This window comes from Pleurodeles waltl, chromosome 11 (genome assembly GCF_031143425.1).
Source record: "Pleurodeles waltl isolate 20211129_DDA chromosome 11, aPleWal1.hap1.20221129, whole genome shotgun sequence".
NCBI classification, from domain to species: domain Eukaryota; kingdom Metazoa; phylum Chordata; class Amphibia; order Caudata; family Salamandridae; genus Pleurodeles; species Pleurodeles waltl.
Window position 1 is genome coordinate 729,966,029 of NC_090450.1, and position 27,426 is coordinate 729,993,454.

At 46.6% G+C, this 27,426-nt stretch overlaps 1 protein-coding gene across 1 annotated transcript in view; it reads left to right on the plus strand.

Moving 5' to 3' along the window:
• The window catches only part of SNRNP200 (small nuclear ribonucleoprotein U5 subunit 200), a 527,741-nt gene that overhangs the window by 486,528 nt on the left and 13,787 nt on the right, over positions 1-27,426 (plus strand). The window contains exons 32-37 of the mRNA XM_069214415.1: positions 4,351-4,542; positions 4,904-5,082; positions 18,737-18,888; positions 19,057-19,165; positions 20,493-20,601; positions 23,895-24,084. Coding sequence (XP_069070516.1) covers positions 4,351-4,542; positions 4,904-5,082; positions 18,737-18,888; positions 19,057-19,165; positions 20,493-20,601; positions 23,895-24,084 — 931 coding nt within the window. The remainder of the gene's footprint in view (positions 1-4,350; positions 4,543-4,903; positions 5,083-18,736; positions 18,889-19,056; positions 19,166-20,492; positions 20,602-23,894; positions 24,085-27,426) is intronic.

Here is a 27,426-nt window from a genome sequence, read left to right on the forward strand (position 1 = left end):
CAGGAGACAGCATGCCTGTCAAAAACACAATATTCAGACAGTCTGACCAAGTTAAGGAAAGCATCAAGGTGGAAGTCCACAAGATGCTGGAATTGGGAGTCATTGAGCACTCTGACAGCCCCTGGGCTAGCCCAGTGGTTTTAGTCCCCAAACCTCACACCAAAGATGGGAAGAGAGAGATGAGGTTTTGTGTGGACTACAGAGGACTTAATTCTGTCACCAAGACAGATGCCCATCCCATTCCAAGGGCTGATGAACTGATAGATAAATTAGGTGCTGCCAAATTTTTAAGTACCTTTGACTTAACAGCAGGGTACTGGCAAATCAAAATGGCACCTGGAGCAAAAGAAAAGACAGCATTCTCCACACCTGATGGGCATTATCAGTTTACTGTTATGCCCTTTGGTTTAAAGAATGCCCCTGCCACCTTCCAAAGGTTGGTGAATCAAGTCCTTGCTGGCTTGGAATCCTTTAGTGCAGCTTATCTTGATGATATTGCTGTCTTCAGCTCCAACTGGCAGGATCACCTGGTCCACCTGAAGAAGGTTTTGAAGGCTCTGCAATCAGCAGGCCTCTCTATCAAGGCATCCAAATGCCAGATAGGGCAGGGAACTGTGGTTTACTTGGGACTCCTTGTAGGTGGAGGCCAAGTTCAGCCACTCCAGACTATTCTGGACTGGGCATCTCCAAAAACCCAGACTCAAGTCAGGGCATTCCTTGGCTTGACTCGGTATTACAGGATGTTTGTGAAGGGATATGGATCCATTGTGACAGCCCTCACAGAACTTACCTCCAAGAAAATGCCCAAGAAGGTAAACTGGACTGTAGAATGCCAACAGGCCTTTGACACCCTGAAACAAGCAATGTGCACAGCACCAGTTCTAAAGGCTCCAGATTACTCCAAGCAGTTCATTGTGCAGACAGATGCCTCTGAACATGGGATAGGGGCAGTTTTGTCCCAAACAAATGATGATAGCCTTGACCAGCCTGTTGCTTTCATTAGCAGGAGGTTACTCCCCAGGGAGCAGCGTTGGAGTGCCATTGAGAGGGAGGCCTTTGCTGTGGTTTGGTCCCTGAAGAAGCTGAGACCACACCTCTTTGGTACTCACTTTGTAGTTCAAACTGACCACAGACCTCTCAGATGGCTGATGCAAATGAAAGGTGAAAATCCAAAACTGTTGAGGTGGTCCATCTCCCTACAGGGAATGGACTTTATAGTGGAACACAGACCTGGGACTGCCCATGCCAATGCAGATGGCCTTTCCAGGTTCTTCCACTTAGAAAATGAAGACTCTCTTGGGAAAGGTTAGTCTCATCCTCTTTCGTTTGGGGGGGTGGTTGTGTAAGGAAATGCCTCCTTGGCATGGTTACCCCCTGACTTTTTGCCTTTGCCTTTGCTGATGCTATGTTTTGATTTGAAAGTGTGCTGAGGCCTGCTAACCAGGTCCCAGCATCAGTGTTCTTTCCCTAACCTGTACTTTTGTTTACACAATAGGCACACCCTGGCACCCAGGTAAGTCCCTTGTAACTGGTACCCCTGGTACCAAGGGCCCTGATGCCAGGGAAGGTCTCTAAGGGCTGCAGCATGTCTTATGCGACCCTGGGGACCCCTCACTCAGAACAGAGACACTGCTTGCCAGCTTGTGTGTGCTGGTGAGGACAAAACGAGTAAGTCGACATGGCACTCTCCTCAGGGTGCCATGCCAACCTCACACTGCCTATGTAGTATAGGTAAGTCACCCCTCTAGCAGGCTTTACAGCCCTAAGGCAGGGTGCACTATACCATAGGTGAGGGCACCAGTGCATGAGCACTGTGCCCCTACAGTGTCTAAGCCAAACCTTAGACATTGTAAGTGCAGGGTAGCCATAAGAGTATATGGTCTGGGAGTCTGTCAAACACTAACTCCACAGCACCATAATGGCTACACTGAAAACTGGGAAGTTTGGTATCAAACTTCTCAGCACAATAAATGCACACTGATGCCAGTGTACATTTTATTGTAACATACACCCCAGAGGGTACCTTACAGGTGCCCCCTGAAACCTTAACCAACTACCCGTGTAGGCTGACTGGTTTTAGCAGCCTGCCACACTCGAGACATGTTGCTGGCCACATGGGGAGAGTGCCTTTGTCACTCTGTGGCTAGTAACAAAGCCTGCACTGGGTGGAGATGCTTATCACCTCCCCCTTGCAGGAGCTGTAACACCTGGCGGTTAGCCTCAAAGGCTCACCCCCTTTGTTACAACACCACAGGGCATTCCAGCTAGTGGAGTTGCCTGCCCCCTCCGGCCACGGCCCCACTTTTGGCGGCAAGGCCGGAGGAGATAATGAGAAAAACAAGGAGTCGTCACTGGCCAGTCAGGACAGCCCCTAAGGCAACCTGAGCTGAAGTGACTCTGACTTTTAGGAATCCTCCATCTTGCAGATGGAGGATCCCCCCAACAGGGATAGGAATGTGACCCCCTCCCCTTGGGAGGAGGCACAAAGAGGGTGTAGCCACCCTCGGGGCTAGTAGCCATTGGCTACTGCCCTCCCTGACCTAAACACACCCCTAAATTCTGTATTTAGGGGCTCCCCTGAACCTAGGAACTCAGATTCCTGCAGCCTAAGAAGAAGAGGACTGCTGAGCTGAAAAACCCTGCAGAGAAGACGGAGACACCTTCTGCTTTGGCCCCAGCTCTACCGGCCTGTCTCCCCACTTCTAAAGACACTGCTCCAGCGACGCTTTCCTCAGGGACCAGCGACCTCTGAATCCTCAGAGGACTGCCCTGCTCTAAAAGGACCAAGAAACTCCAGAGACCAGCGGCCCTGTTCACCCAAGACTGCAACTTTGTTTCCAAAGAAGCAACTTAAAGACAACTGCGTTTCCCGCCAGAAGCATGAGACTTGCAACTCTGCACCCGACGCCCCCGGCTCGACTTGTGGAGAAACAACACTTCAGGGAGGACTCCCCGGCAACTACAAGACTGTGAGTAGCCAGAGTTGCCCCCCCCTGAGCCCCCACAGCGACGCCTGCAGAGGGAATCCCAAGGCTGCCCCTGACCGTGACTGCCTGACTCCCAGATCCCGACGCCTGATAAAGACTCTGCACCCGCAGCCCCCAGGACCTGAAGGATCGGAACTGCAGTGCAGGAGTGACCCCCAGGAGGCCCTCTCCCTTGCCCAGGTGGTGGCTACCCCGAGGAGCCCCCCCCCCCCCCCCTTGCCTGCCTGCATCGCTGAAGAGACCCCCTTGGTCTCCCATTGATTTCCATTGGAAACCCGACGTGTGTTTGCACACTGCACCCGGCCGCCCCCGTGCTGCTGAGGGTGTACTTTCTGTGCTAACTTGTGTCCCCCCCGGTGCCCTATAAAACCCCCCTGGTCTGCCCTCCGAAGACGTGGATACTTACCTGCTGGCAGACTGGAACCGGGGCACCCCCTTCTCCATTGAAGCCTATATGTTTTGGGCACCACTTTGAACTCTGCACCTGACCGGCCCTGAGCTGCTGGTGTGGTAACTTTGGGGTTGCTCTGAACCCCCAACGGTGGGCTACCTTGGACCCAAACCTGAACACCATAGGTGGTTTACTTACCTGCAAGAACTAACAATTACCTACCTCCCCTAGGAACTGTGAAAATTGCACTGTCTAGTTTTAAAATAGCTATATGTGTTTTATTTGAAAAGTATATATGCTATTGTTATTATTCAAAGTTCCTAAAGTACTTACCTGCAATACCTTTCATTTGAGATATTACATGTAAAATTTGAACCTGTGGTTCTTAAAATAAACTAAGAAAATATATTTTTCTATACAAAACCCTATTGGCCTGGAATTGTCTTTGAGTGTGTGTTCCTCATTTATTGCCTGTGTGTATGTACAACAAATGCTTAACACTACTCCTTTGATAAGCCTACTGCTCAACCACACTACCACAAAATAGAGCATTAGTATTATCTCTTTTTGCCACTATTTTACCTCTAAGGGGAACCCTTGGACTCTGTGCATACTATTCCTTACTTTGAAATAGTGCATACAGACCCAACTTCCTACACCTGCTATCCAAAAAACCCTGAAATGTGAGCTTTTACCAACCTTGTACTGCTTCTAACCCAATGGTCCACATGTCTCTTAATGTTGCTAACCAGAATTTCACCAAGTTTTGCATTAATGTTAACCTGCCGTTCTCTCTGGACCCAGACAGTTGCTGACTCCAATATTCTACTGCTAGCAATCTAATGTCTTCCGGTTTTTCACTTTCTTATGCTGTGGTTATGCCTGCTTGTGTCAAGTCTTATTCTGCTGCTATTTTCCACTTGCTTTAGATTTCTTGTTGATGCAAATCTCATTACCCTTTTTTCTGAATAGCCTGTCCTGGAAGTAATATGTTCCCGTATGCGCTACATCTCCTCTCAGATTGAGAGGCCCATTCGGATTGTTGCCTTAAGCTCTTCACTCTCCAATGCCAAGGATGTGGCTCACTGGCTGGGTTGCAGCACCACAGCCACATTCAACTTCCACCCGAATGTGCGCCCTGTCCCACTGGAGCTGCATATACAGGTAAAGTATGGACTGATGGAGGCCAGCGGGTGCCTATTTATAGAGATGTAAATGTAGGGTGAATGTGGATTGGGGAGTGCAGGATTTTTGTGCAGATATCTGAACAGATGAAGAATACTGGACTAGGTCAGTTGTAGCAGGGAAATGTTTTCATTAGAACTGTACACTTGGACAGAAAGTAGACTGGGCTTGGTGTCTTGAAAGATATGAACATGTACATTAGGTCTGGATTGGGAGAACTCGACCCATCTCTCCATTTCCAACTCCTGTCTATCTCATATTTAAAACCTCAGCTTCTCTCATTCTTCCTCCCGTATTTCTCTCCTCACGTCTAATAGCTCTCCCATTTTATGCTTTCCAGGGTTTTAACATAAGTCACACCCAGACTCGGCTGCTTTCCATGGCTAAGCCTGTGTATCACGCCATTATTAAGCACTCACCAAGAAAACCGGTCATCGTCTTTGTTCCATCCCGTAAGCAGACGCGGCTGACTGCCATAGACATTCTAACCACCTGTGCTTCAGACGTGCAGCGACAAAGGTGAGGGGCTGGGTGAATTGTGTTTATACTGGGAGGGCATTGTTTGTGCAGGACACTGCTGAGTGCTAATGGATGGATGGATCGATGGATGGATACTTCTTCCTGCGGATCTCTCATATTATGAATATTCTCCAGGTGCCAGACTGAATCCACAAACATTTTTTCCCCAACATTAGATTTCCAGCAGCACTATGCAGCCTCAGCCTCTAATCTACCTGCCCTGGCTGTAAGGACATCGTAGTACATAAGGCACCAACCAACGTGATTTTGTCAGTTCACGTTTTCTGCTCGTTATCAATGCAAGTCTGGTAATCTCAGCGATTCACCAATCAAATTCCCCAGTTTATGGCAGTGACTAAGTCAGTTATAATTGATTTTTAAACCCTTTCTCAGATGGTGTAAGAAGGGTCCCTTGTCATACCCGGAGATGTTTGCATGTGATGTCTAGAACAATAACCCATGGAGAGGGCCCAGAGTATAACTAGTCTTTCCTGAATATATGTAGGAGGGTGTGTGTCTTGTTTCCGCCCATGGAGTCAGAAATTCCAGTTTTCCCTTTGACTATTCAGGGAGTTTTCTCAAGGAAGAAGAGTATTTGTCCTTCATATGTGGGAACTTCTTTTGGAAGACAATTCCCTGTTGTGTGACTAATCGGACACTCAGTGTGATCGCTGTGGCTTATCCATGCAGGCCTTTTTTTAAGTAGCCATTGGTAGTGTGTTTTCTTGAAATAATTGTGTAGGAAGTTGGCTCTGTATGCACTATTTCAAAGTAAGGAATAGTATGCACAGAGTCCAAGGGTTCCCCTTAGAGGTAAGATAGTGGCAAAAAGAGATAATACTAATGCTCTATTTTGTGGTAGTGTGGTCGAGCAGTAGGCTTATCAAAGGAGTAGTGTTAAGCATTTGTTGTACATGCACACAGGCAATAAATGAGCAACACACACTCAGAGACAATTCCAGGCCAATAGGTTTTTGTATAGAAAAATATATTTTCTTAGTTTATTTTAAGAACCACAGGTTCAAATTCTACATGTAATACTTTGCATGAAAGGTATTGCAGGTAAGTACTTTAGGAATTTTGAATAATCACAATAGCATATATACTTTTCAAATAAAACACATATAGCTATTTTAAAACTAGACACAGTGCAATTTTCACAGTTCCTAGGGGAGGTAAGTAATTGTTAGTTCTTGCAGGTAAGTAACCCACCCACGGGGTTCAAGTTTGGGTCCAAGGTAGCCCACCGTTGGGGGTTCAGAGCAACCCCAAAGTTACCACACCAGCAGCTCAGGGCCGGTCAGGTGCAGAGTTCAAAGTGGTGCCCAAAACACATAGGCTTCAATGGAGAAGGGGGTGCCCCGGTTCCAGTCTGCCAGCAGGTAAGTACCCGCGTCTTCGGAGGGCAGACCAGGGGGGTTTTGTAGGGCACCGGGGGAAGGGGCACAAGTTAGCACAGAAAATACACCATCAGCAGCACGGGGGCGGCCGGGTGCAGAGTGCAAACACACGTCGGGTTTTCAATTGGAATCAATAGGAAACCAAGGGGTCTCTTCAGCAATGCAGGCAAGGGGGGGGGCTCCTGGGGGTAGCCACCACCTGGGCAAGGGAGAGGGCCTTCTGGGGGTCACTCCTGCACTGGAGTTCCGATCTTTCGGGTCCTGGGGGCTGCGGGTGCAGAGTCTTTTCCAGGCGTCGGCATCTGGGAGTCAGGCAGTCGCAGTCAGGGGGAGCCTCGGGATTCCCTCTGCAGGCGTCGCTGTGGGGGCTCAGGAGGGCAACTCTGGTTACTCACAGTCTCGTAGTCGCCGGGGAGTCCTCCCTGAAGTGTTGTTTCTCCACAAGTCTCACGCTTCCGGCGGGAAACGCAGTTGTTTTAAAGTTGCTCCTTTGGAAACAAAGTTGCAGTCTTTGGTGAACAGGGCCGCTGTTCTCGGGAGTTTCTTGGTCCTTCTAGAGCAGGGCAGTCCTCTGAGGATTCAGAGGTCTCTGGTCCTGGGGAAAGCGTTGCTGGAGCAGTTTCTTCAGAAGGGGGGGGAGACAGGCCGGTAGAGCTGGGGCCAAAGCAGTTGGTGTCTCTGTCTTCTCTGCAGGGTTTTTCAACTCAGCAGTCCTCTTCTTCTTAGGTTGCAGGAATCTGAGTTCCTAGGTTCAGGGGAGCCCCTAAATACAGAATTTAGGGGTGTGTTTAGGTCAGAGAGGGCAGTAGCCAATGGCTACTAGCCCTGAGGGTGGCTACACCCTCTTTTTGCCTCCTCCCAAGGGGAGGGGGGTCACATTCCTATCCCTGTTGGGGGGATTCTCCATCTGCAAGATGGAGGATTCCTAAAAGTCAGTCACTTCAGCTCAGGTTGCCTTAGGGGCTGTCCTGACTGGCCAGTGACTCCTCCTTGTTTTTCTCATTATCTCCTCCGGCCTTGCCGGCAAAAGTGGGGCCGTGGCCGGAGGGGGCGTGCAACTCCACTAGCTGGAATGCCCTGTGGCCCTGTAACAAAGGGGGTGAGCCTTTGAGGCTCACCGCCAGGTGTTACAGCTCCTGCAAGGGGGAGGTGATAAGCATCTCCACCCAGTGCAGGCTTTGTTACTAGCCACAGAGTGACAAAGGCACTCTCCCCATGTGGCCAGCAACATGTCTCGAGTGTGGCAGGCTGCTAGAACCAGTCAGCCTACACGGGTAGTTGGTTAAGGTTTCATGGGGCACCTCTAAGGTGCCCTCTGGGGTGTATGTTACAATAAAATGTACACTGGCATCAGTGTGCATTTATTGTGCTGAGAAGTTTGATACCAAACTTCACAGTTTTCAGTGTAGCCATTATGCTGCTGTGGAGTTTGTATTTTACAGACTCCCAGACCATATACTCTTATGGCTACCCTGCACTTACAATGTCTAAGGTTTGGCTTAGACACTGTAGGGGCACAGTGCTCATGCACTGGCGCCCTCACCTATGGTATAGTGCATCCTGCCTTAGGGCTGTAAGGCCTGCTAGAGGGGTGTCTTACCTATACTGCATAGGCAGTGTGAGGTTGGCATGGCACCCTGAGGGGAGTGCCATGTTGACTTACTCGTTTTGTCCTCACCAGCACACACAAGCTGGCAAGCAGTGTGTCTGTGCTGAGTGAGGGGTCTCCAGGGTGGTATAAGATATGCTGCAGCCCTTAGAGACCTTCCCTGGCATCAGGGCCCTTGGTACCAGGGGTACCAGTTACAAGGGACTTACCTGGATGCCAGGGTGTGCCAATTGTGTAAACAAAAGTACAGGTTAGGGAAAGAACACTGGTTCTGGGGCCTGGTTAGCAGGCCTCAGCACACTTTCAAATCAAAACATAGCATCAGCAAAGGCAAAAAGTCAGGGGATAACCATGCCAAGGAGGCATTTCCTTACAAATTGCATTTCTTCTTTTTATCCTAGTTTGTCTGTTGTCCCAGGATGGGAGTTGAATCTTGCTGTAACATTCCTTTTGGCTTCCCTATTTGAGCTGATGCACTGTCTAGTTTTATGTTGGACTCTGTAAATGGACTTACTTGCAGTGACTTTAGCTGGTAATGTTAGTGAGCTCAATGTCCTCATTTTCATCTATCTGGATAAACATTGCACATTGCCCAACTTAGTTCCCCAACATGGTTTCTGCCTTTCACATATGTCAGTCCATCACCCGTCCATCCTTCAGTCATCTTCACCCCAACAGGGAGAAGCAGCAGGTGAACAGACTAGATGTCAGGCATGCAGTTTCTTACTAAATTGATTGCCCAACATAGGAAAAAATGGATGATTAGTTATTTGTGGGCTTCACCAAACCCAAGAAGGGAAAATAATTGACTAAGTGTACAATTCCCCATTAGTTTACCCTTTTGTATTCAAATCTGCTGTACTTTGTCCAAGAAAAATCATCCAGTTGTCATTCTTTCCCCCTCCTCCAAGGCAATGGCTGCTTTGCCAAATCTTATCTGAGGCAAACCAGTGGTTGACTGCTGCTGGGTGATAACATGGTCATACTTGCATATGTTTGCGAAACATTGTCTCACATATAGTGATGGAGACTTTGTCAAGGCTACATTCCTTCCTTTGTTATTCAGCACTAATCAGTCCACCTCCCATGAAGATAATGTTTGGAAACTCACTCATAGAATGAGGAATCTGCATTAAGATGTATCTAGCAGAAGAAAAAGTTATGGTTGAGGTATATGTGTGGCTGTAGATACACATGCTTAGTATAATCCTGCCATCTAGTGTTAGGCTTAAATGTATGCAGGTTGTTTTTCTTTAAAGAAAGTCTTTCAAGAGAATAAGATAGTGTGACTCCTCCTCTTGCTGGGTATGCGCATGTTCATCAACTCCATTTTTAGGTTGTTTCCTTTTACCATCTCGTTAGGATGTGTGCTCCAGTTCGACACAGTTGTCGTACATTTCTCTTTGCCTATTTCCATCGTTATTTTTTTGATTGTGGTCTTTCTCCTCCTCTCTCATCTGTTTGACGTCTGCTTGGTCAAGGTGACTCGCGCAGGCTGTGGTGCCCCTGTGGGCATTCGGGGTGCATTTTGCATCTTGGCCATCCCCGCACCATATCCACTCAGCGATGGAACACACACCTTTTCGATTCTGTCCTTGGTGTTATGCCAGATATCTGCGCACTAACCTCCACTACGTGTGTAACCTATGCGTCTCCCTGGAGCACAGCAAGACCAGCTGCGAGACCTTGAGATATTTTCAGTCCAGGAAGACACTGGTGGACCGTTGCACTCGACCCCTCGAAATGTCCCACCAGTGTCAAGGAAACACCTGAACTCTTCAGAACAAAGGACATCCAAAAAGAGGTGCAGGCACAGGCGTCGGCTGCAGACGAAGGATACTTCTCCCGTGACGATGTCTCCAACTCTGAGATCAAAATGATGGATCTCACTCCAGGTTAACAAGCTGTGAGTACTGTGCCCCCTCCACCACGATCCCAGCAGACCACTATAAAGGGTCGACTACCCATGCCAGACAGACCAAAAGCTTTTGGTGCCAACCATTGCCTTTGAGCCATGGTTGGCACTGTCTGTCTGTCTCAGACATGCCCAGCTTCGGCTCTGCACAAAAAATAAAAATCAGACTGCATTCTCCTGAGTCGATTCATCCTACCTCAGAGCCAAGCAGTTCATCGGAGCCGAAATCCTCAGCGCTGAAACACCACTTGTTCGGCCATGAAGCTTCCCGCTCTCTGAAGTGGTGGAACAATAAAAACTTATTAAAAAGACTGCCTTTCTTAGAGCAGAGGACCATGAAAAACTGATGCCTCCCTCATTGGATGGGAAGCTAATTCCCAAGATCTAACTGGTAAGGGACACTGGACACCCAGCCAGAGACATCTCCACATCAGTCACCTGGAATTGCTAGTTGTTCACCTTGCGCTAAAAGCCTTCCTTCCTTACCTGATTGGCAAGGTAATCCTAATCAGAATGGACAATATGACAGCCATGTATTATCTAGGGGTGTGTGGAATTCCACGTAGTTATATAAAAACTCAGTGGGATTCCACTGAGTTCTGCCTAACCCTTAATTACCCAGGCGTTCTCTTGTTCTGCCTGCAGGGGCAGAATGTGCTAAGCTTGTGAACTGCATCAAAGCTTCAAGCTCTTAGGAAAGGCCTATCTGTGAGTGTGCCCTGCGGCTATCAGACAGAAGCTGTCCACTCACCTATTTAGGAGAGTTCACCTTTTATTTACTTTGTCGTCAAAACATATTAACCATAGAGCCGTGTTAGCAAGTACCTGCCGCTGGTGGACATTGACTCTGCAGATCTCCTCAGCAGGAGGCACCAACAAGTCCACAAGTGGGAACTTCACCGACATGTCCTCCTCTGATGCTTCTAGCCTTTGGGACAACCACAAATATGCCTCTTTGCCAAAACAGAAAACACCAAGTGCCCAAACATTGCGTCCAGGTTCCCACAGTCCAAGGGCAACTCACTGTGGATGAGTTAGGCCAGGATATTTGCTTACGCTTTTCCACTCTCCCACTGCTTCAGTTTGTGGTTTGCGAACTTAAGCAGAAATCTCTCACCCTCATCCTAGTCGCTCCCACGTGGATGCTGCAACCATGGTTCAACACACTCCTAGAACTGTCAGTTGTTCCCCACAAAGTACTTCTGAACAAGCAGGACCTTCTCACGCAGAACCATGGAGAAATCAGACACCCAAACCCCAGGTCCTTCAACCTTGTGATCTGGCTCCTGAAGTCCTAAAATTTGGTTTACCTTAATCTTCCACAGTAGTGATTGGACATTCTTAAATGACCATGCAGGCCTACTACTCGTACCTGTTACACTGCTAAATGTAAAAGATGTATTCACTATTGCCTTTCCAAATGCATTGATCCATTAGTGGCCAAAGTTCTAGATGTTGTCTGCTGCTTATTTTATTTGTATACCTCTGGTTTACTTTCACATCTATAAGGCTACACCTAGCAGCTGTAGCAGCATATCTACAAAACAGGCAACCCACTTTACTATTTAGTATTCTAGTCATCAAAGCCTTTCTCAAAGGTATTACCAGTGTCATTCCGCCTAGAGGGCCTCCAGTTGCTATGTTGAATTTTAATATTGTATAACACAATTGATTGGCCCTCTATTTGAATCCCCTCCTTTCCTGTCCCCTCCAGCTTTTATCCTGGAAGGTAACATTCCTAGCCCCTATCACTTCACTAATACGCATCAGTGAGCTTCAGGCATTAACTTTAGAAGAAACCTTCTTCCAATTACATAGAGACAGGGTGGATCTTGTACCAATCCTAAATTTCTTCCAAAGGCGGTTTCACAATTCCTTCTCAATCAATGTGTTCAACTGCCTGTCTCATTTTCCCCCAAACTGGCTCAGTTGCAGAAAGGGCTTTCCTTACGTTAGACATAGAATGAGCTCTCATGTACTATGTTTACAGGATTAAATAATTTAAGAAAACACACCAACTATTTGTTGTTTCTCAAAACCACACTAATGAAGAGCCATTACTAAATTAGGCATTGCATGGTGGCTTGTTATGCTCATCCAAACCTCCTTTCGTAAAGCTAAAATAACTTTACCTATCCCTCCTAGAGCTCACTGCTTTCATTAAAAAGGAGCTACAATAGCCTTTCTAGGAAATATACCTATAGTAGATATGTAAAGCAGCTACATAGTTGTAGGAAAGTGCCCTCTTTCTTGGCATTGTTACCCCCATTTACTGCCTGTTGTCAGCATGTTTGACTGTCTACTGGGTTCCTGCTAACCAGGACCCCAGTAGTTTGCTCTCTTCTCTAAATTGTACCTTTCTCTTCCCACAATTGGCACACTGGTTCCCCCCCGTAAGTCCCTACTATATGATACTTAGGTACCCAGGGCATTGGGGTTCCATGGGATCCCTATGAGCTGCAGCAGTTATTCTGCCATTCAAATGGAGCCCATGCAAAGGGTTCTGCAGGCTTACCATTGCAGCGTGAGCGAAACGGATGAATGCACTCGTTTTCACTACAGGTCACTACACCAGGTCACTGTAAGTCACGCCTATGGTAGGACCTCTCTGCACAGAGGGCAGGGTGCAGGTACCGGTGTGTGAGGGCACCCCTGCACTAGCGGTAGTGCCCCCACGAACTCCAGCCCCACTTTACTGGACTTCTTGAACACAGGGACGACATTTTTTGTGTGTACTGGGCACAGGTCACAACTTATGTCCAGCTACATAATGGTAACTATGAACCTGGTATGAATTTGGTATCAAACATGTCAGAATCATGCCCCAATACTGTTGCCAGTATTGGTTGCATGATTCCATGCACTCTGGGAGCTCCTTAGAGGAACCCCAACATTGCTCCTACCAGTCTTCTGGGGTTTTCCAGGCAGCGCACGCTGCTGCCACCCCACAGGCATGTTTCTGCCCTCCTGCTGCTTGACCAGCTCAGGCAGGGGAAAGCAAAACAAAGGATTTCCTGTAGGAGAGGAAGGCAACACCCTCTCCCTTTGGAAATATGTGTTACATGGCTTGGGAAGGTTAGCCTCCCTAAGCCACCGGGATGCTTTGAAGGGCACAGGTTTGCACCAGTCTAGGGACCCCGGTCTCTGCTCTGGCATGAAACTGGACAGTGGAAAGGGGAGTAACCCCTCCCGTTTCCATCATTACCCCAGGGGTGGGGCTCAGAGCTCCTCCAGGTGGCCACTTGATTCTGTCATCTTGAATTCAAGCAGGGCAGAGGCCAGTGGGAGTATCTGGCTGGCCAGATCAGACAGGTTCGTCACAGCCCCCTACTGATAGGTGGTCACCCTGCTAGGTGACCAATCACACTTCCTTTAGGGTCTCCCTCCAGGGTGGGTCTTAAGATTTGATGTGCAAGTTTACAGCAGGACTGCTCTGCACCATTTACTTCATCTTCTGGCCACCGGGACTGCAACTGGACTATCCTGGAACTGAAAATCTGCAACTCCAGTGATGCTTCTGCTCTGCAACATTGTTTCTCCGGCTCCTTCCAGCAACTGCAACATTTCCCTGGCTGTGCATCCTCTTAGGGTGACGAGTCTTCAGCAAGAAGGAATCTCTCTTGGAGTGGAGGAGTCACTCCCCTGCATCCGTAGGATCAACTGCAACGACGTCCGGCTGCGTGGATCTTCTCTCTTGCTAAACTGCATGGATCCTGCAAAACAGGTGGTAACCTGGTGTGGTCCCCTTGGTCCTTGTAGGAAGTTGGCTCTGTATGTGCTATTTCAAAGTAAGGAATAGCATGCACAGAGTCCAAGGGTTCCCCTTAGAGGTAAAATAGTGGTAAAAAGAGATAATACTAATGCTCTATTTTGTGGTAGTGTGGTCGAGCAGTAGGCTTATCCAAGGAGTAGTGTTCAGCATTTGTTGTACATACACATAGACAATAAATGAGGTACACACACTCAGAGACAAATCCAGCCAATAGGTTTTGTATAGAAAAATATCTTTTCTTAGTTTATTTTAAGAACCACAGGTTCAAATTTAACATGTAATATCTTGTTTGAAAGGTATTGCAGGTAAGTACCTTAGGAATTTTGAATCATTTCAATTGCATGTATACTTTTCAAGTTATTCACAAATAGCTATTTTAAAAGTGGACACTTAGTGCAATTTTCACAGTTCCTGGGGGAGGTAAGTTTTTGTTAGTTTTACCAGGTAAGTAAGACACTTACAGGGTTCAGTTCTTGGTCCAAGGTAGCCCACCGTTGGGGGTTCAGAGCAACCCCAAAGTTATCACACCAGCAGCTCAGGGCCGGTCAGGTGCAGAGTTCAAAGTGGTGCCCAAAACGCATAGGCTTCAATGGAGAGAAGGGGGTGCCCCGGTCCCAGTCTGCCAGCAGGTAAGTACCCGCGTCTTCGGAGGGCAGACCCGGGGGGTTTTGTAGGGCACCGGGGGGGACACAAGCCCACACAGAAATTTCACCCTCAGCGGCGCGGGGGCGGCCGGGTGCAGTGTTAGAACAAGCGTCGGGTTCGCAATGGAAGTCAATGAGAGATCAAGGGATCTCTCCAGCGCTGCAGGCAGGCAAGGGGGGGGCTTCCTCGGGGAAACTTTCACTTGGGCAAGGGAGAGGGACTCCTGGGGGTCACTTCTGCAGTGAAAGTCCGGTCCTTCAGGTCCTGGGGGCTGCGGGTGCAGGGTCTTTTCCAGGCGTCGGGACTTAGGTTTCAGAGGCGCTGTGGGGGCTCAGGGGGGACAGGTTTTGGTACTCACAGTCGTAGAGTAGTCCGGGGGTCCTCCCTGAGGTGTTGGTTCTCCACCAGCCGAGTCGGGGTCGCCGGGTGCAGTGTTGCAAGTCTCACGCTTCTTGCGGGGAGATTGCAGGGTTCTTTAAAGCTGCTCCTTTGGATAAAGTTGCAGTCTTTTTGGAGCAGGTCCGCTGTCCTCGGGAGTTTCTTGTCGTCGTCGTCGAAGCAGGGCAGTCCTCAGAGGAGTCAGAGGTCGCTGGTCCCTTTGGAAGGCGTCGCTGGAGCAGAGTTCTTTGGAAGGCAGGAGACAGGCCGGTGAGTTTCTGGAGCCAAGGCAGTTGTTGTCTTCTGGTCTTCCTCTGCAGGGGTTTTCAGCTAGGCAGTCCTTCTTCTTGTTGTTGCAGGAATCTAGTTTCTAGGTTCAGGGAGAGCCCTTAAATACTAAATTTAAGGGCGTGTTTAGGTCTGGGGGGTTAGTAGCCAATGGCTACTAGCCCTGAGGGTGAGTACACCCTCTTTGTGCCTCCTCCCAAGGGGAGGGGGGTCACATCCCTAATCCTATTGGGGGAATCCTCCATCTGCAAGATGGAGGATTTCTAAAAGTCAGTGTCACCTCAGCTCAGGACACCTTAGGGGCTGTCCTGACTGGCCAGTGACTCCTCCTTGTTGTTCTCATTATTTTCTCCGGCCTTGCCGCCAAAAGTGGGGGCCGGAGGGGGCGGGCAACTCCACTAGCTGGAGTGTCCTGCGGTGCTGTGACAAAGGGGTGAGCCTTTGAGGCTCACCGCCAGGTGTTACAGCTCCTGCCTGGGGGAGGTGTTAGCATCTCCACCCAGTGCAGGCTTTGTTACTGGCCTCAGAGTGACAAAGGCACTCTCCCCATGGGGCCAGCAACATGTCTCTAGTGTGGCAGGCTGCTGGAACCAGTCAGCCTAAGGTGCCCTCTGTGGTGTATTTTACAATAAAATGTACACTGGCATCAGTGTGCATTTATTGTGCTGAGAAGTTTGATACCAAACTTCCCAGTTTTCAGTGTAGCCATTATGGTGCTGTGGAGTTCGTGTAGAACAGACTCCCAGACCATATACTCTTATGGCTACCCTGCATTTACAATGTCTAAGGTTTTGCTTAGACACTGTAGGGGCACAGTGCTCATGCACTGGTACCCTCACCCATGGTATAGGGCACCCTGCCTTAGGGCTGTAAGGCCTGCTAGAGGGGTGTCTTACCTATACTGCATAGGCAGTGAGAGGCTGGCATGGCACCCTGAGGGGAGTGCCATGTCGACTTACTCATTTTGTTCTCACTAGCACACACAAGCTGGTAAGCAGTGTCTCTGTGCTGGGTGAGGGGTCTCTAGGGTGGCATAATACATGCTGCAGCCCTTAGGGACCTTCCCTGGCATCAGGGCCCTTGGTACCAGAGGTACCAGTTACAAGGGACTTATCTGGATGCCAGGGTGTGCCAATTGTGGAATCAAAAGTACAGGTTAGGGAAAGAACACTGGTGCTGGGGCCTGGTTAGCAGGCCTCAGCACACTTTCAATTCAAAACATAGCATCCGCAAAGGCAAAAAGTCAGGGGGTAACCATGCCAAGGAGGCATTTCCTTACAGTCCTCTCTACCAGCTGTCGAAGTTGGGAGACGGTTAGCCCTTGCATCTCCTTGCAGGACAGTACCCCTGTGCACTGTAGCGTATGCAGCTACCAAGGCTTGTTGGCTCTTCTTCCAAGGGATCTCAGCTGCAATGGCGGTGTGCATGGGCTTGGTGAGGGGTCCCCCAGGGTGGCATAACACATGCTGCAGCCCTGGGGTGGACCTTCCCTGGCCACAGGGCCCTTGGTACCATGGGTACCTTGTACAAGGGACTTAACTGTGTTGTGGGAACAGTGGTACAGTTTTTGGGAAAGAACGCTGGTGCTTGGGCCTAGTAAGCAGGATCCCACAATGTCAACACAGCATCAATATCAGATGGGGTGGAACCATGCCAAAAGGGGCACTTTCCTACACCGGGCCCAAGTAATCTTTGTGGCTCCGGACTGGGCACGAAGAGTGGTTGAGTATGGCCATCGAGCATCTGTCAGACAGCTACCTGAGCATCCTTGACCACATTCACCAAACACTACTGCCTGGACAGTCCGGTCCGTAGGAATGGGAACTTTGCCCATTCGGTCCTTCAGGACTTCCTAGTATATCTTGGTTTGCAGACTCACCTCTGGGATGGTATTGCTTGAGTATCTATTCTGAGGGAAAGATTCAGCAACTAGGAGTCTCTATCAGATGAAGATGTTACTTACCTTCCGTAACACATGATCTGGTAGAGACATATTCTAGTTGCAGATTCCTTACCGACCCACCCACCCATCCTCCCCACTCTGCGAATTGATTACTAGGCTCGGGGACTTCCCTTTCAGGGCCCTAGTTTTGACACACCAGTAGTCCGTGTTCTCCATGGCTGTAAACGACCTTCCACACCAGAAGCGCAAAGAAACTGACGTCCGCTTCCTTGTGTGGCGCCTTTATAGGATTGTGACATATCTGCCAAGTACGACACAGACGGTGGACGCGGAACCGACCTACGCTATCTGACGGTGCACAGGGGGTACTGCTCAAGAAAAATCTCTGGATCCAGACTGACACCTGGGAGGGAAATTCCAAAATAAGGAATATGCAACTAGAATATGTCTCTACCAAATAAGGTGTGTAAAAAAAAAGACCAGGGTAGCTCTTCTCCGGATCAGCATGTGGCGCGGAAAGAAAACAACTGACATTACTGCACGAGGGCGGCATCTATATACTACTCCCGACGTCTTCACTACGACGCCAACGACACCTGTAGAGTCGACCGACGCCACCTACTGACGCGCAAGGGTATTGGTCGAAGAAAAATCTCTGGATCCAGTCTGACGCCTGGGGGAAATTCTAAGGTGAGGAATCTGCAACTAGAATATGTCTCTATCACATATTTCGTTACCGAAGGTAAGTAACTTGTACGTTTTTCATATTCCATTCTCAACCCCCATGTGGGAAAACAATCTAACAATTGAGTCGATGACCATGTGCATTACCAGCAAGAGGAGTAGTCAAACTACCTCGTAATTCTAAAGACTTTTTTCATAGAGAAAAAAAATTGTACACATTCGAACCCAATACTAGGTGGCAGGATTATGTGGAATATGCTCTACAGCACTACATGCCACAAACATATGCTTACTGGGTTTGTAACATTTTCCTTATCTTCTCTAACACTATTTCTGCTGGATTCTGCAGATTCCTCATGCATGTGTAAGTGTGGTAGTTAATAAGGTGCATAGGTGTGGTTATATTTGATATGATGTATTTGTCTCATTCATTGATGACCTTGATTCCTTTCCCACACCTGGTGTAAAAATCACTGTGAACTGATGTCAGCATGCCGCTTGGTGCTGGAAAGTTATTGCTCAATGAAAGGGCTTGCGTACTATGAGGTGGGGTGAAAAGTAGGGTGTGTGAATAAAGGATATTTAGGTATTTGTACCCTCGAGGAAAGTATGTGGTAATTGGTGGGAGTGGAGTTTTACAATTGGATAGAAGGGTTTTGAAATGGGTCAAAATACCTTCCTTGGCTCTGACTCTACCACCCAGAAAAGAGAGACTAAGGGCCTGATTCTAACTTTGGAGGACGGTGTTAAACCGTCCCAAAAGTGGCGGATATACCACCTACCGTATTACGAGTTCCATAGGATATAATGGACTCGTAATACGGTAGGTGGTATATCCGCCACTTTTGGGACGGTTTAACACCGTCCTCCAAAGTTAGAATCAGGCCCTAAGTAGTAGAAAGTAATATGTACCTGTGCAGTCACCTGCCTCTATAGGCTTATGGGCGCGTGAGAAGTTGGCATTAAATAAGTGTCTGTCAGTTTGTCTGGTGTGGTGGCATTAACATGTTGTAGAAGATTATTAATATAAGTACCTCTTCCTTTGGTCCTACCCCTTCAGGTTCCTGCGCTGCACAGAGAGTGATCTGGCTCCTTACATAGAGAAGTTAAATGACAACACCCTAAAAGAAACTCTGCTGAACGGAGTGGGTTACCTACATGAGGGTCTGAGCTCTTTGGAGCGCCGCATTGTGGAGCAGCTCTTCAATTCTGGTGAGGCATGTGGTAGTTGTGAAATCTGGTGAAGAAAATGTGATTTGATAGCATGTTAGAGGGCTAGCTTCCTCGCAGTTCAGAGGGCTGTCTCTAACCTACAAGAGGAAGGCAAGGGGATTGTGGATGCTTATGTGCTTCATCAGTCTCTCCCTCCTCCTTCTACAGGTGCTGTGCAGGTGGTTGTGGCTTCACGGAGTCTATGCTGGGGTATAAATGTAGCTGCTCATCTGGTGATAATCATGGACACACAATACTACAATGGAAAAATCCATGCGTGAGTAGAACATCTTCAAAACATCTATGAGGCAGTATGCTAATTTAGCACATTTGGTCAAACTTAATTGTGGGCAATCCTCTTCGTGTCTGAATCTTAGTCTAGACAGAAAAAGAAATAGCTTGCGAATGACATTACTTGAGCGACTGTCACCTTCAGTGTTTGGAAAGAGGTGGTCTGGTTCCATTTTGATGGTGGTTACCTACTGAACAAATGTCCTCCCTCCCACAATCACTCTTCTGCCTTTTCCCTCTTTGTGTTAATTTGCTTTCAGTGTATTACATTTTTGCTTCTTTCATTTTATGTATTCGTGTTTTTCATGCTTGTTACTTGCGCTGAGGTCTCTTCCTAGAGTAAAGTAGATGATGTGCTTTTTTGTTTGTTGAATAATATAACTGCTGCCTACATAAAAATACAGTATCTGAACTTCGAAAAATATTTAGCCTTAACCATTTTCAATGTGTTAGCATTATAAAAACTTTAAATAGCTCTGTTATAAACTTAGCTTGATGTGGTGTAGTTTTCTGGTTCATTAAAAAGGCTGTCTGTCTGGTACATTTGATGGTATTTTCTTTATGCTTCCACCATCACAACTGTGATTTGTGTACATGAGTCAGAGCTGTGTTAGTCCTGCATCTGTATTGATGAGATGGGTGCCAAACTGATCAATGCCAGAATAGGTTTGACCACAGTCTTGATAATAAAATAAATGTTCCTATGCAACAGAAATTTAGAAGAAAACTACAACATAAGCAAAGCAAAAATATCTATTGATAAGACCGTGAGTGTGTTTTCAAAAGATACAAAATACAGTTGAAAGGTTTAGATGCTTTCGGTAAGTTGGGTGGCTACTGTTAAACTCCTTCATTAAGCTCACACAAGGTGTTAAAGATTATGGTTTGGTTCCATTGTGACATGTTGGAATAGGTTACTGAGTTCTCCTTGAAGCTTAGATATTTGATTTTTCATTCCTGCTTGAAACCCTGCAATGCCGAATTCATTCTTGTCCACAAGAGAAAGCAAAATCTTGAGTGGTAATTTATATTGGTGCTAATGAACATGTTTGTCATTCCCCATCATTGTTCAGTCTGTAAAATGGCATTTTCTAAATGTTTATGGTTTCTGTCCAAGCAGGATAAAAATGTCTCTTGGATTTTTCATGTTTTCTGAAAAGTGGCATTTTCTAAATTGTGATGATTTCTATTTAAGCAGGAAAGAAAGGCCTCTTGGATTTTTCATCTTCTCTTTATCCGTTTAGATCCGTCATTTCGTTCCCTTTTCAATTCAGCCTTTCTCCAATCTCCTTCCTTTCTTTCTCTCACTCCAGTTATGTGGACTATCCAATCTACGATGTGCTGCAGATGGTGGGCCATGCCAACCGACCTCTTGAAGATGACGAGGGACGATGTGTCATTATGTGCCAGGGTTCCAAAAAGGTGAGATTTAGGCAGTAGATGGACCAGCTGGAGAAATCCAGGTTACTTCATATCTCCTCACCTTTTTCTCTCCTATCTGCATCCAGCTCTCCCTTATGTCACCTCTGTCAGGCGCGAAAAATTAGAACAAGTTACATTTTTAATACTCTGTAATACACTAGCATGATTGGAGGGCTGAATATAAAGAAAGTGAAGGTGGAACTAAAGTGAAGGTGGAACTATCTGAATCATTTTCCTTTCATAAAGTGCTGTTGTAAGGAAATGCCTCCTTGGCATGGTTACCCCCTGACTTTTTGCCTTTGCTGATGCTATGTTTTGAATTGAAAGTGTGCAGAGGCCTGCTAACCAGGCCCCAGCACCAGTGTTCTTTCCCTAACCTGTACTTTTGTTCACACAATTGGCACACCCTGGCATCCAGGTAAGTCCCTTGTAACTGGTACCCCTGGTACCAAGGGCCCTGATGCCAAGGAAGGTCTCTAAGGGCTGCAGCATATCTTATGCCACCCTGGGGACCCCTCACTCAGCACAGACACACTGCTTGCCAGCTTGTGTGTGCTGGTGAGGACAAAACAAGTAAGTCGACATGGCACTCCCCTCAGGGTGCCATGCCAACCTCACACTGCCTATGCAGTATAGATAAGTCACCCCTCTAGCAGGCCTTACAGCCCTAAGGCAGGGTGCACTATACCATAGGTGAGGGCACCAGTGCATGAGCACTGTGCCCCTACAGTGTCTAAGCCAAACCTTAGACATTGTAAGTGCAGGGTAGCCATAAGAGTATATGGTCTGGGAGTCTGTCAAACACGAACTCCACAGCACCATAATGGCTACACTGAAAACTGGGAAGTTTGGTATCAAACTTCTCAGCACAATAAATGCACACTGATGCCAGTGTACATTTTATTGTAAAATACACCCCAGAGGGCACCTTAGAGGTGCCCCCTGAAACCTTAACCAACTACCTGTGTAGGCTGACTGGTTTTAGCAGCCTGCCACACTCGAGACATGTTGCTGGCCACATGGGGAGAGTGCCTTTGTCACTCTGTGGCTAGTAACAAAGCCTGCACTGGGTGGAGATGCTATCACCTCCCCCAGGCAGGAGCTGTAACACCTGGCGGTGAGCCTCAAAGGCTCACCCCCTTTGTTCCAGCACCACAGGGCACTCCAGCTAGTGGAGTTGCCCGCCCCCTCCGGCCACAGCCCCACTTTTGGCGGCAAGGCCGGAGGAAATAATGAGAATAACAAGGAGGAGTCACTGGCCAGTCAGGACAGCCCCTAAGGTGTCCTGAGCTGAAGTGACTCTAACTTTTAGAAATCCGATTCCCCCAGTAGGGATAGGAATGTGACCCCCTCCCCTTGGGAGGAGGCACAAAGAGGGTGTACCCACCCTCAGGGCTAGTAGCCATTGGCTACTAACCCCCCAGACCTAAACACGCCCTTAAATTTAGTATTTAAGGGCTCCCCTGAACCTAAGAATTTAGATTCCTGCAACTTAAGAAGAAGAAGACTGCTGAGCTGAAAAACCCTGCAGAGAAGACGGAGACACCAACTGCTTTGGCCCCAGCCCTACTGGCCTGTCTCCCTCCTTCAAAAGAAAACTGCGACGCTTTCTCCAGGACCAGCGACCTCTGAATCCTCAGAGGACTGCCCTGCTTCAAAAAGACCAAGAAACTCCAGAGAACAGCGGCCCTGTTCAACAAAGACTGCAACTTTGTTTCCAAAGGAGCAGCTTTAAAGACCCCTGCAATCCCCGCCAGAAGCGTGAGACTTGCAACACTGCACCCGGCGACCCCGACTCGACTGGTGGAGAAACAACGCTACAGGGAGGACCCCCAGGCGACTCCAAGACTGTGAGTAACCAAAGTTGTCCCCCGTGAGCCCCCACAGCGACGCCTGCAGAGGGAATCCCGAGGCTCCCCCTGACCGCGACTGCCTGACTCTGAAATCCCGACACCTGGAAAAGACCCTGCACCCGCAGCCCCCAGCACCTGAAGGATCGGAACTCCAGTGCAGGAGTGACCCCCAGGAGGCCGCTCCCTTGCCCAGGTGGTGGCTACCCCGAGGAGCCCCCCCCCCCTTGCCTGCCTGCATCGCTGAAGAGACCCCTTGGTCTCTCATTGAAACCTATTGAGAACCCGACGCGTGTTTGCACACTGCACCCGGCCGCCCCAGTGCTGCTGAGGGTGTACTTTCTGTGCTGACTTGTGTCCCTCCCGGTGCCCTACAAAACCCCCCTGGTCTGCCCTCCGAAGACGTGGGTACTTACCTGCTGGCAGACTGGAACCGGGGCACCCCCTTACCTCCATTTAAGCCTATGTGTTTTGGGCACCTCTTTGACCTCTGCACCTGACCGGCCCTGAGCTGCTGGTGTGGTGACTTTGGGGTTGCTCTGAACCCCCAACGATGGGCTACCTTGGACCCCAATTTGAACCCCGTAAGTGGTTTACTTACCTGCAAGAACTAACAATAACTTACCTCCCCCAGGAACTGTGAAAATTGCACTGTGTCCACTTTTAAAATAGCTATATGTGTTTTATGTAAAAAGTATATATGCTATTGTGATTATTCAAAGTTCCTAAAGTACTTACCTGTAATACCTTTCAAATGAGATATTACATGTAGAATTTGAACCTGTGGTTCTTAAAATAAACTAAGAAAAGATATTTTTCTATACAAAAACCTATTGGCTGGAATTGTCTGAGTGTGTGTTCCTCATTTATTGCCTGTGTGTATGTACAACAAATGCTTAACACTACTCCTTTGATAAGCCTACTGCTCGACCACACTACCACAAAATAGAGCATTAGTATTATCTCTTTTTGCCACTATCTTACCTCTAAGGGGAACCCTTGGACTCTGTGCATACTATTCCTTACTTTGAAATAGCACATACAGTGCCAACTTCCTACAGCTGTAAATTCATAGCTTTTGTGCTTCAAGTAGCAGGCCATCATGTCCTTTAGGGATAGCATATAACATCAGAGCAAGCTCTGTGCAGTCATCTTTTCATCAGATGTTTGGGTTAGTGCTGGGGTTGTGCAGAGGTCCCCATATACAGCTTGCTTATAAAGTTGACTTTGGGTGGGCACCGGAGTTGCATTGCATTGCAGTGCTGTCTGCAGCACCTGCTAATATTACATGGGATGTATGAACACTATATGAGATCTTATGTCTTTGTGCACAGCTACACTTATTGTATGGTTTCAGTGAGTTCTAGGACAGCTTGAATGCTTCATGCACAGCCTGCTTATTTTGTGTTTATTTGACTTTAATTCTCCCTTTGTATCCTACAGGATTTCTTCAAAAAGTTCCTCTATGAGCCTCTTCCAGTGGAATCTCATCTTGATCACACAATGCATGACCATTTCAATGCTGAGATTGTAACCAAAACCATTGAGAATAAGCAGGATGCGGTGGACTATCTTACCTGGACTTTCCTGTATCGGCGCATGACACAGAACCCAAACTACTACAACTTGCAGGGTGAAAACTCAATGCCAGTATTACTCCGAGTAGCCCTAACTCTTAAATATTGTCACCAGAGTGCCTTGTCTGTCACATCAGTCATTCCTCAAAATGTGTATATGATCCCACTTTGAGATTTCCTTTTTTCTCTTCTAGGGTGTTTGGGATGCAAGAGTGTTGTAATTGTATTTATATAGCACTTACTACCCCTGACAAGGCGTCAAAGTGCATTTTGGCGAGTAGCACTCTACTCCAGAACCCAAGAGGAATTAGTGGTAGATTAGTACAGGGAAATATGAGTACAGTATTAGTATTAGTAGGAGTTTATCCGAGAAGAGGATATGTGAGTTTGTTAGTTGGATTGACTAGAGTAACGGAGGGATAGAGGTGGGAAGAATCCAGATGTGTTAATTGGAAGTTTATATTCATATGATGAGACTTGGAATGAGTAAAGGAGAGATGGAGGAGGGAAGAGTCTGTGGAAAGGGGTTTGGGAGATCATATTAGCAGAAGGGGTTTTGGATGGGTCAAAGGTGAGATAAATGAGGGAGAGTTTAGTAGTGTTGTTTAGGAGATCATAGTAGTAAACAGATTTAGGTTGAGCTAGATGCAATAGATGAAGGAAGAGCGTAGGCAGGGTTATTTTGGAGATCAAAGTAGTAGAATGATTTTGGGATGAGTCAAGAGTGGGGATGTAGGATAGGTTGATAGAGAAATAGGGTGATGGGGAGACAGAGTAAAGCCTATGAGAGAGTAAAATTTATATTATTTTTTTAATTTAATTATTTTTGAATTTTATTTATAGATTTAATTTTATTTATTTTTATTTATTTTTTATCTCGTACAGTAGGACTGGAGTAATAAATAGATATTTAAATACATTGTAAGGGAATATATGTTCAAGGAATGAAAGAATGGGTAAAATAAAAGGAGTAGTAATGTTTTGTATAAACACAGATTTTAGAGATTTGTAATATTTGATGTTAATTAATAAGTGTACTTTTATAACATTAATTTATCTTTCCTCAGTTTTTCTATAGCAAAATGCTTGCTGTTAAATAGTAAAGATAACATTTGCTGATTGTGATCTAAAAAAGAAAGCAGGGATTGATAAGTATCTAATATAACAACTTATCTAGGAGCTATGGAATGACCTGTGAACATGTTAAGCATACAATAAAAAACATGTACATACACACGCACACACACACATACACACACACATACACACACACATACACACACACATACACACACATATACACACACATATACACACACATATACACACACATATACACACACATATACACACACATATACACACACATATACACACACATATACACACACACACGCAGATATACAAAACCATTTGTAAATATACATTTGTTAAACAGGCTTAAAGAGTGTGTATAATTTATTATTATGAAATAGTAACTAGACCTATTTAAGAACTATACATATCTAGAATACACACATTGTCAGATTATAAATATTTATCAACACAGGCATATGCAGTCCATTGCTATTTGAATATGGTGGTTATAAAGGAAAGAGCCAACTCTTGAGTAGTCTTCTGAAGACAAAATAGTGATCTGTTGATCTTATATTTAGGGTAATGAATTCCATAGTTTGGCTGCTTGAGCAAAGAGGGATGTACCACCTATAGTCTTTTTCTTTTATGGTGGTGTTTTAAGGCAGGGTGCCAATCTTGAGCGGAGGTTTCTTTGTTGAATGTATTTGGTTATTTTGTTTCTTATGAAAAGCGGGCCTGTTCCATGTATAGCTTTGTGGGTGATACAAAGCAGCTTGAAGGTGGATCTTCTTGCAACCAGTAACCAGTGTAGTGCTCTCAAGGCAAGGGAGATGTGGGCTTGTGGTTTTACACGTAACAGTAGCCTGGCAGCTCTGAATACGTTGTCGTTTTTTCATAATAGAGATGATCCTTGGTAGAGGCCATTGGCATAATCCAGTTTAGATTGTACAAGAGAGATAGTAGCCTGCACCTTGTGTAGAAATCTGAGGTGGGGGAAGATGTTTCATAGTCTTCAAGGTGATGAAGCTTGATTGTGCTATTTTGTCCACATGGGCATTCATTGTTAACTTGGAGTGAATGGCAATTCTAAGGTTTTTAACTCTGTGGATACCTGAGGAGGTGGTCCCAGATTGTCAGGCCCAGGCGCACAGTGGGTCATAATTTTTCCAGTTGCCGCATGTGAGTATTTCCATTTTGGAAGCATTCAGTTTGAGATGGCTCCAAGTCATCTTCTAATCAACGGCTCTGAGGCAACTGAGGATTTGTGAGTTTTCATTGTCTGAGGCATTCCAATTTTAAGTAGTATTTGTGTGTCAGCATAATTGTAGCATGTGAGTTAAACATCATTGATCAATTCTGGTAGTGACATCATGTAGATGTTGAAAAGCATGGGTGAGATGATTGATCTGTTGGGGACCTCTGCTTTTGTGAGGTAGGGATTGGACGAGAAGTGGGGAGAATAGATAATATTAGTTCTGTCTTGAAGGTAGGATGTAATCCAGTCGAGAGCAGTCCCTTCTATGCCGGCTTCATGGAGTCTTTGAATTAGGGTGTCATGGTCAACAGTATCAAAGGCAGCTGAGTGGTCCAAGAGAAGTAGTGCAGCAACTCCATTGCGGTCGACTGTGTTTTTAAGATCGTCCCCGATTGCTTTGAGTGCCGATTCAGTGCCTCTTCCTGGGCGGAATCCAGTGTGGTAGTCTGAAAGTATGAAGTTGTCTTCAATTAATTATGACATCTGGGCGAGTGCTCCTCTTTCTATTAGTTTGCCCAGGAAAGGTCCATTTGCAATTAGTCTATAGTTGTTGGGGTCATGCAGGTCTAGGTTTGTTTTCTTTAATAACTAATGTATGTATGCCTTTTTCAAATCTTCAGGAAAAGTTCCTGTAGTTATTGATGATTCTTCTTACAGGTATGGCAGCAGAAGTAGATAAAATAATGTTCTTGAAGATGTGTGGTGGACAATAGTCAGAAGGGCAGCTGGAAGGCCTGCTTGTTTTGACCAAATCCATAAATTCACCTTGGCATGTTTGTTTGAAGGCGTGGAGAGGCTGGGTTTGTTTACTCCTGGAGGGGATTGGGGGTTGGTGCTGATGGTTTTCTTCTGTTTTAAATAGCCCAATGTGTCTCTTAGTTGTGTAATGAGTTGCCAGTTTGTTTGTGAAATCTTGAGTTAGTGGGATGACTTCCTTTCATGCATTTAAGTTTTTGAAATTCATTTTATTAAATAGTTTAGTTGCATGTTAAACATTTAGAATTCTGTCTGAGTAGTATCTTTTTTTTTAGATTTTTTGATTGATAATTTATATATTCTCTTAATT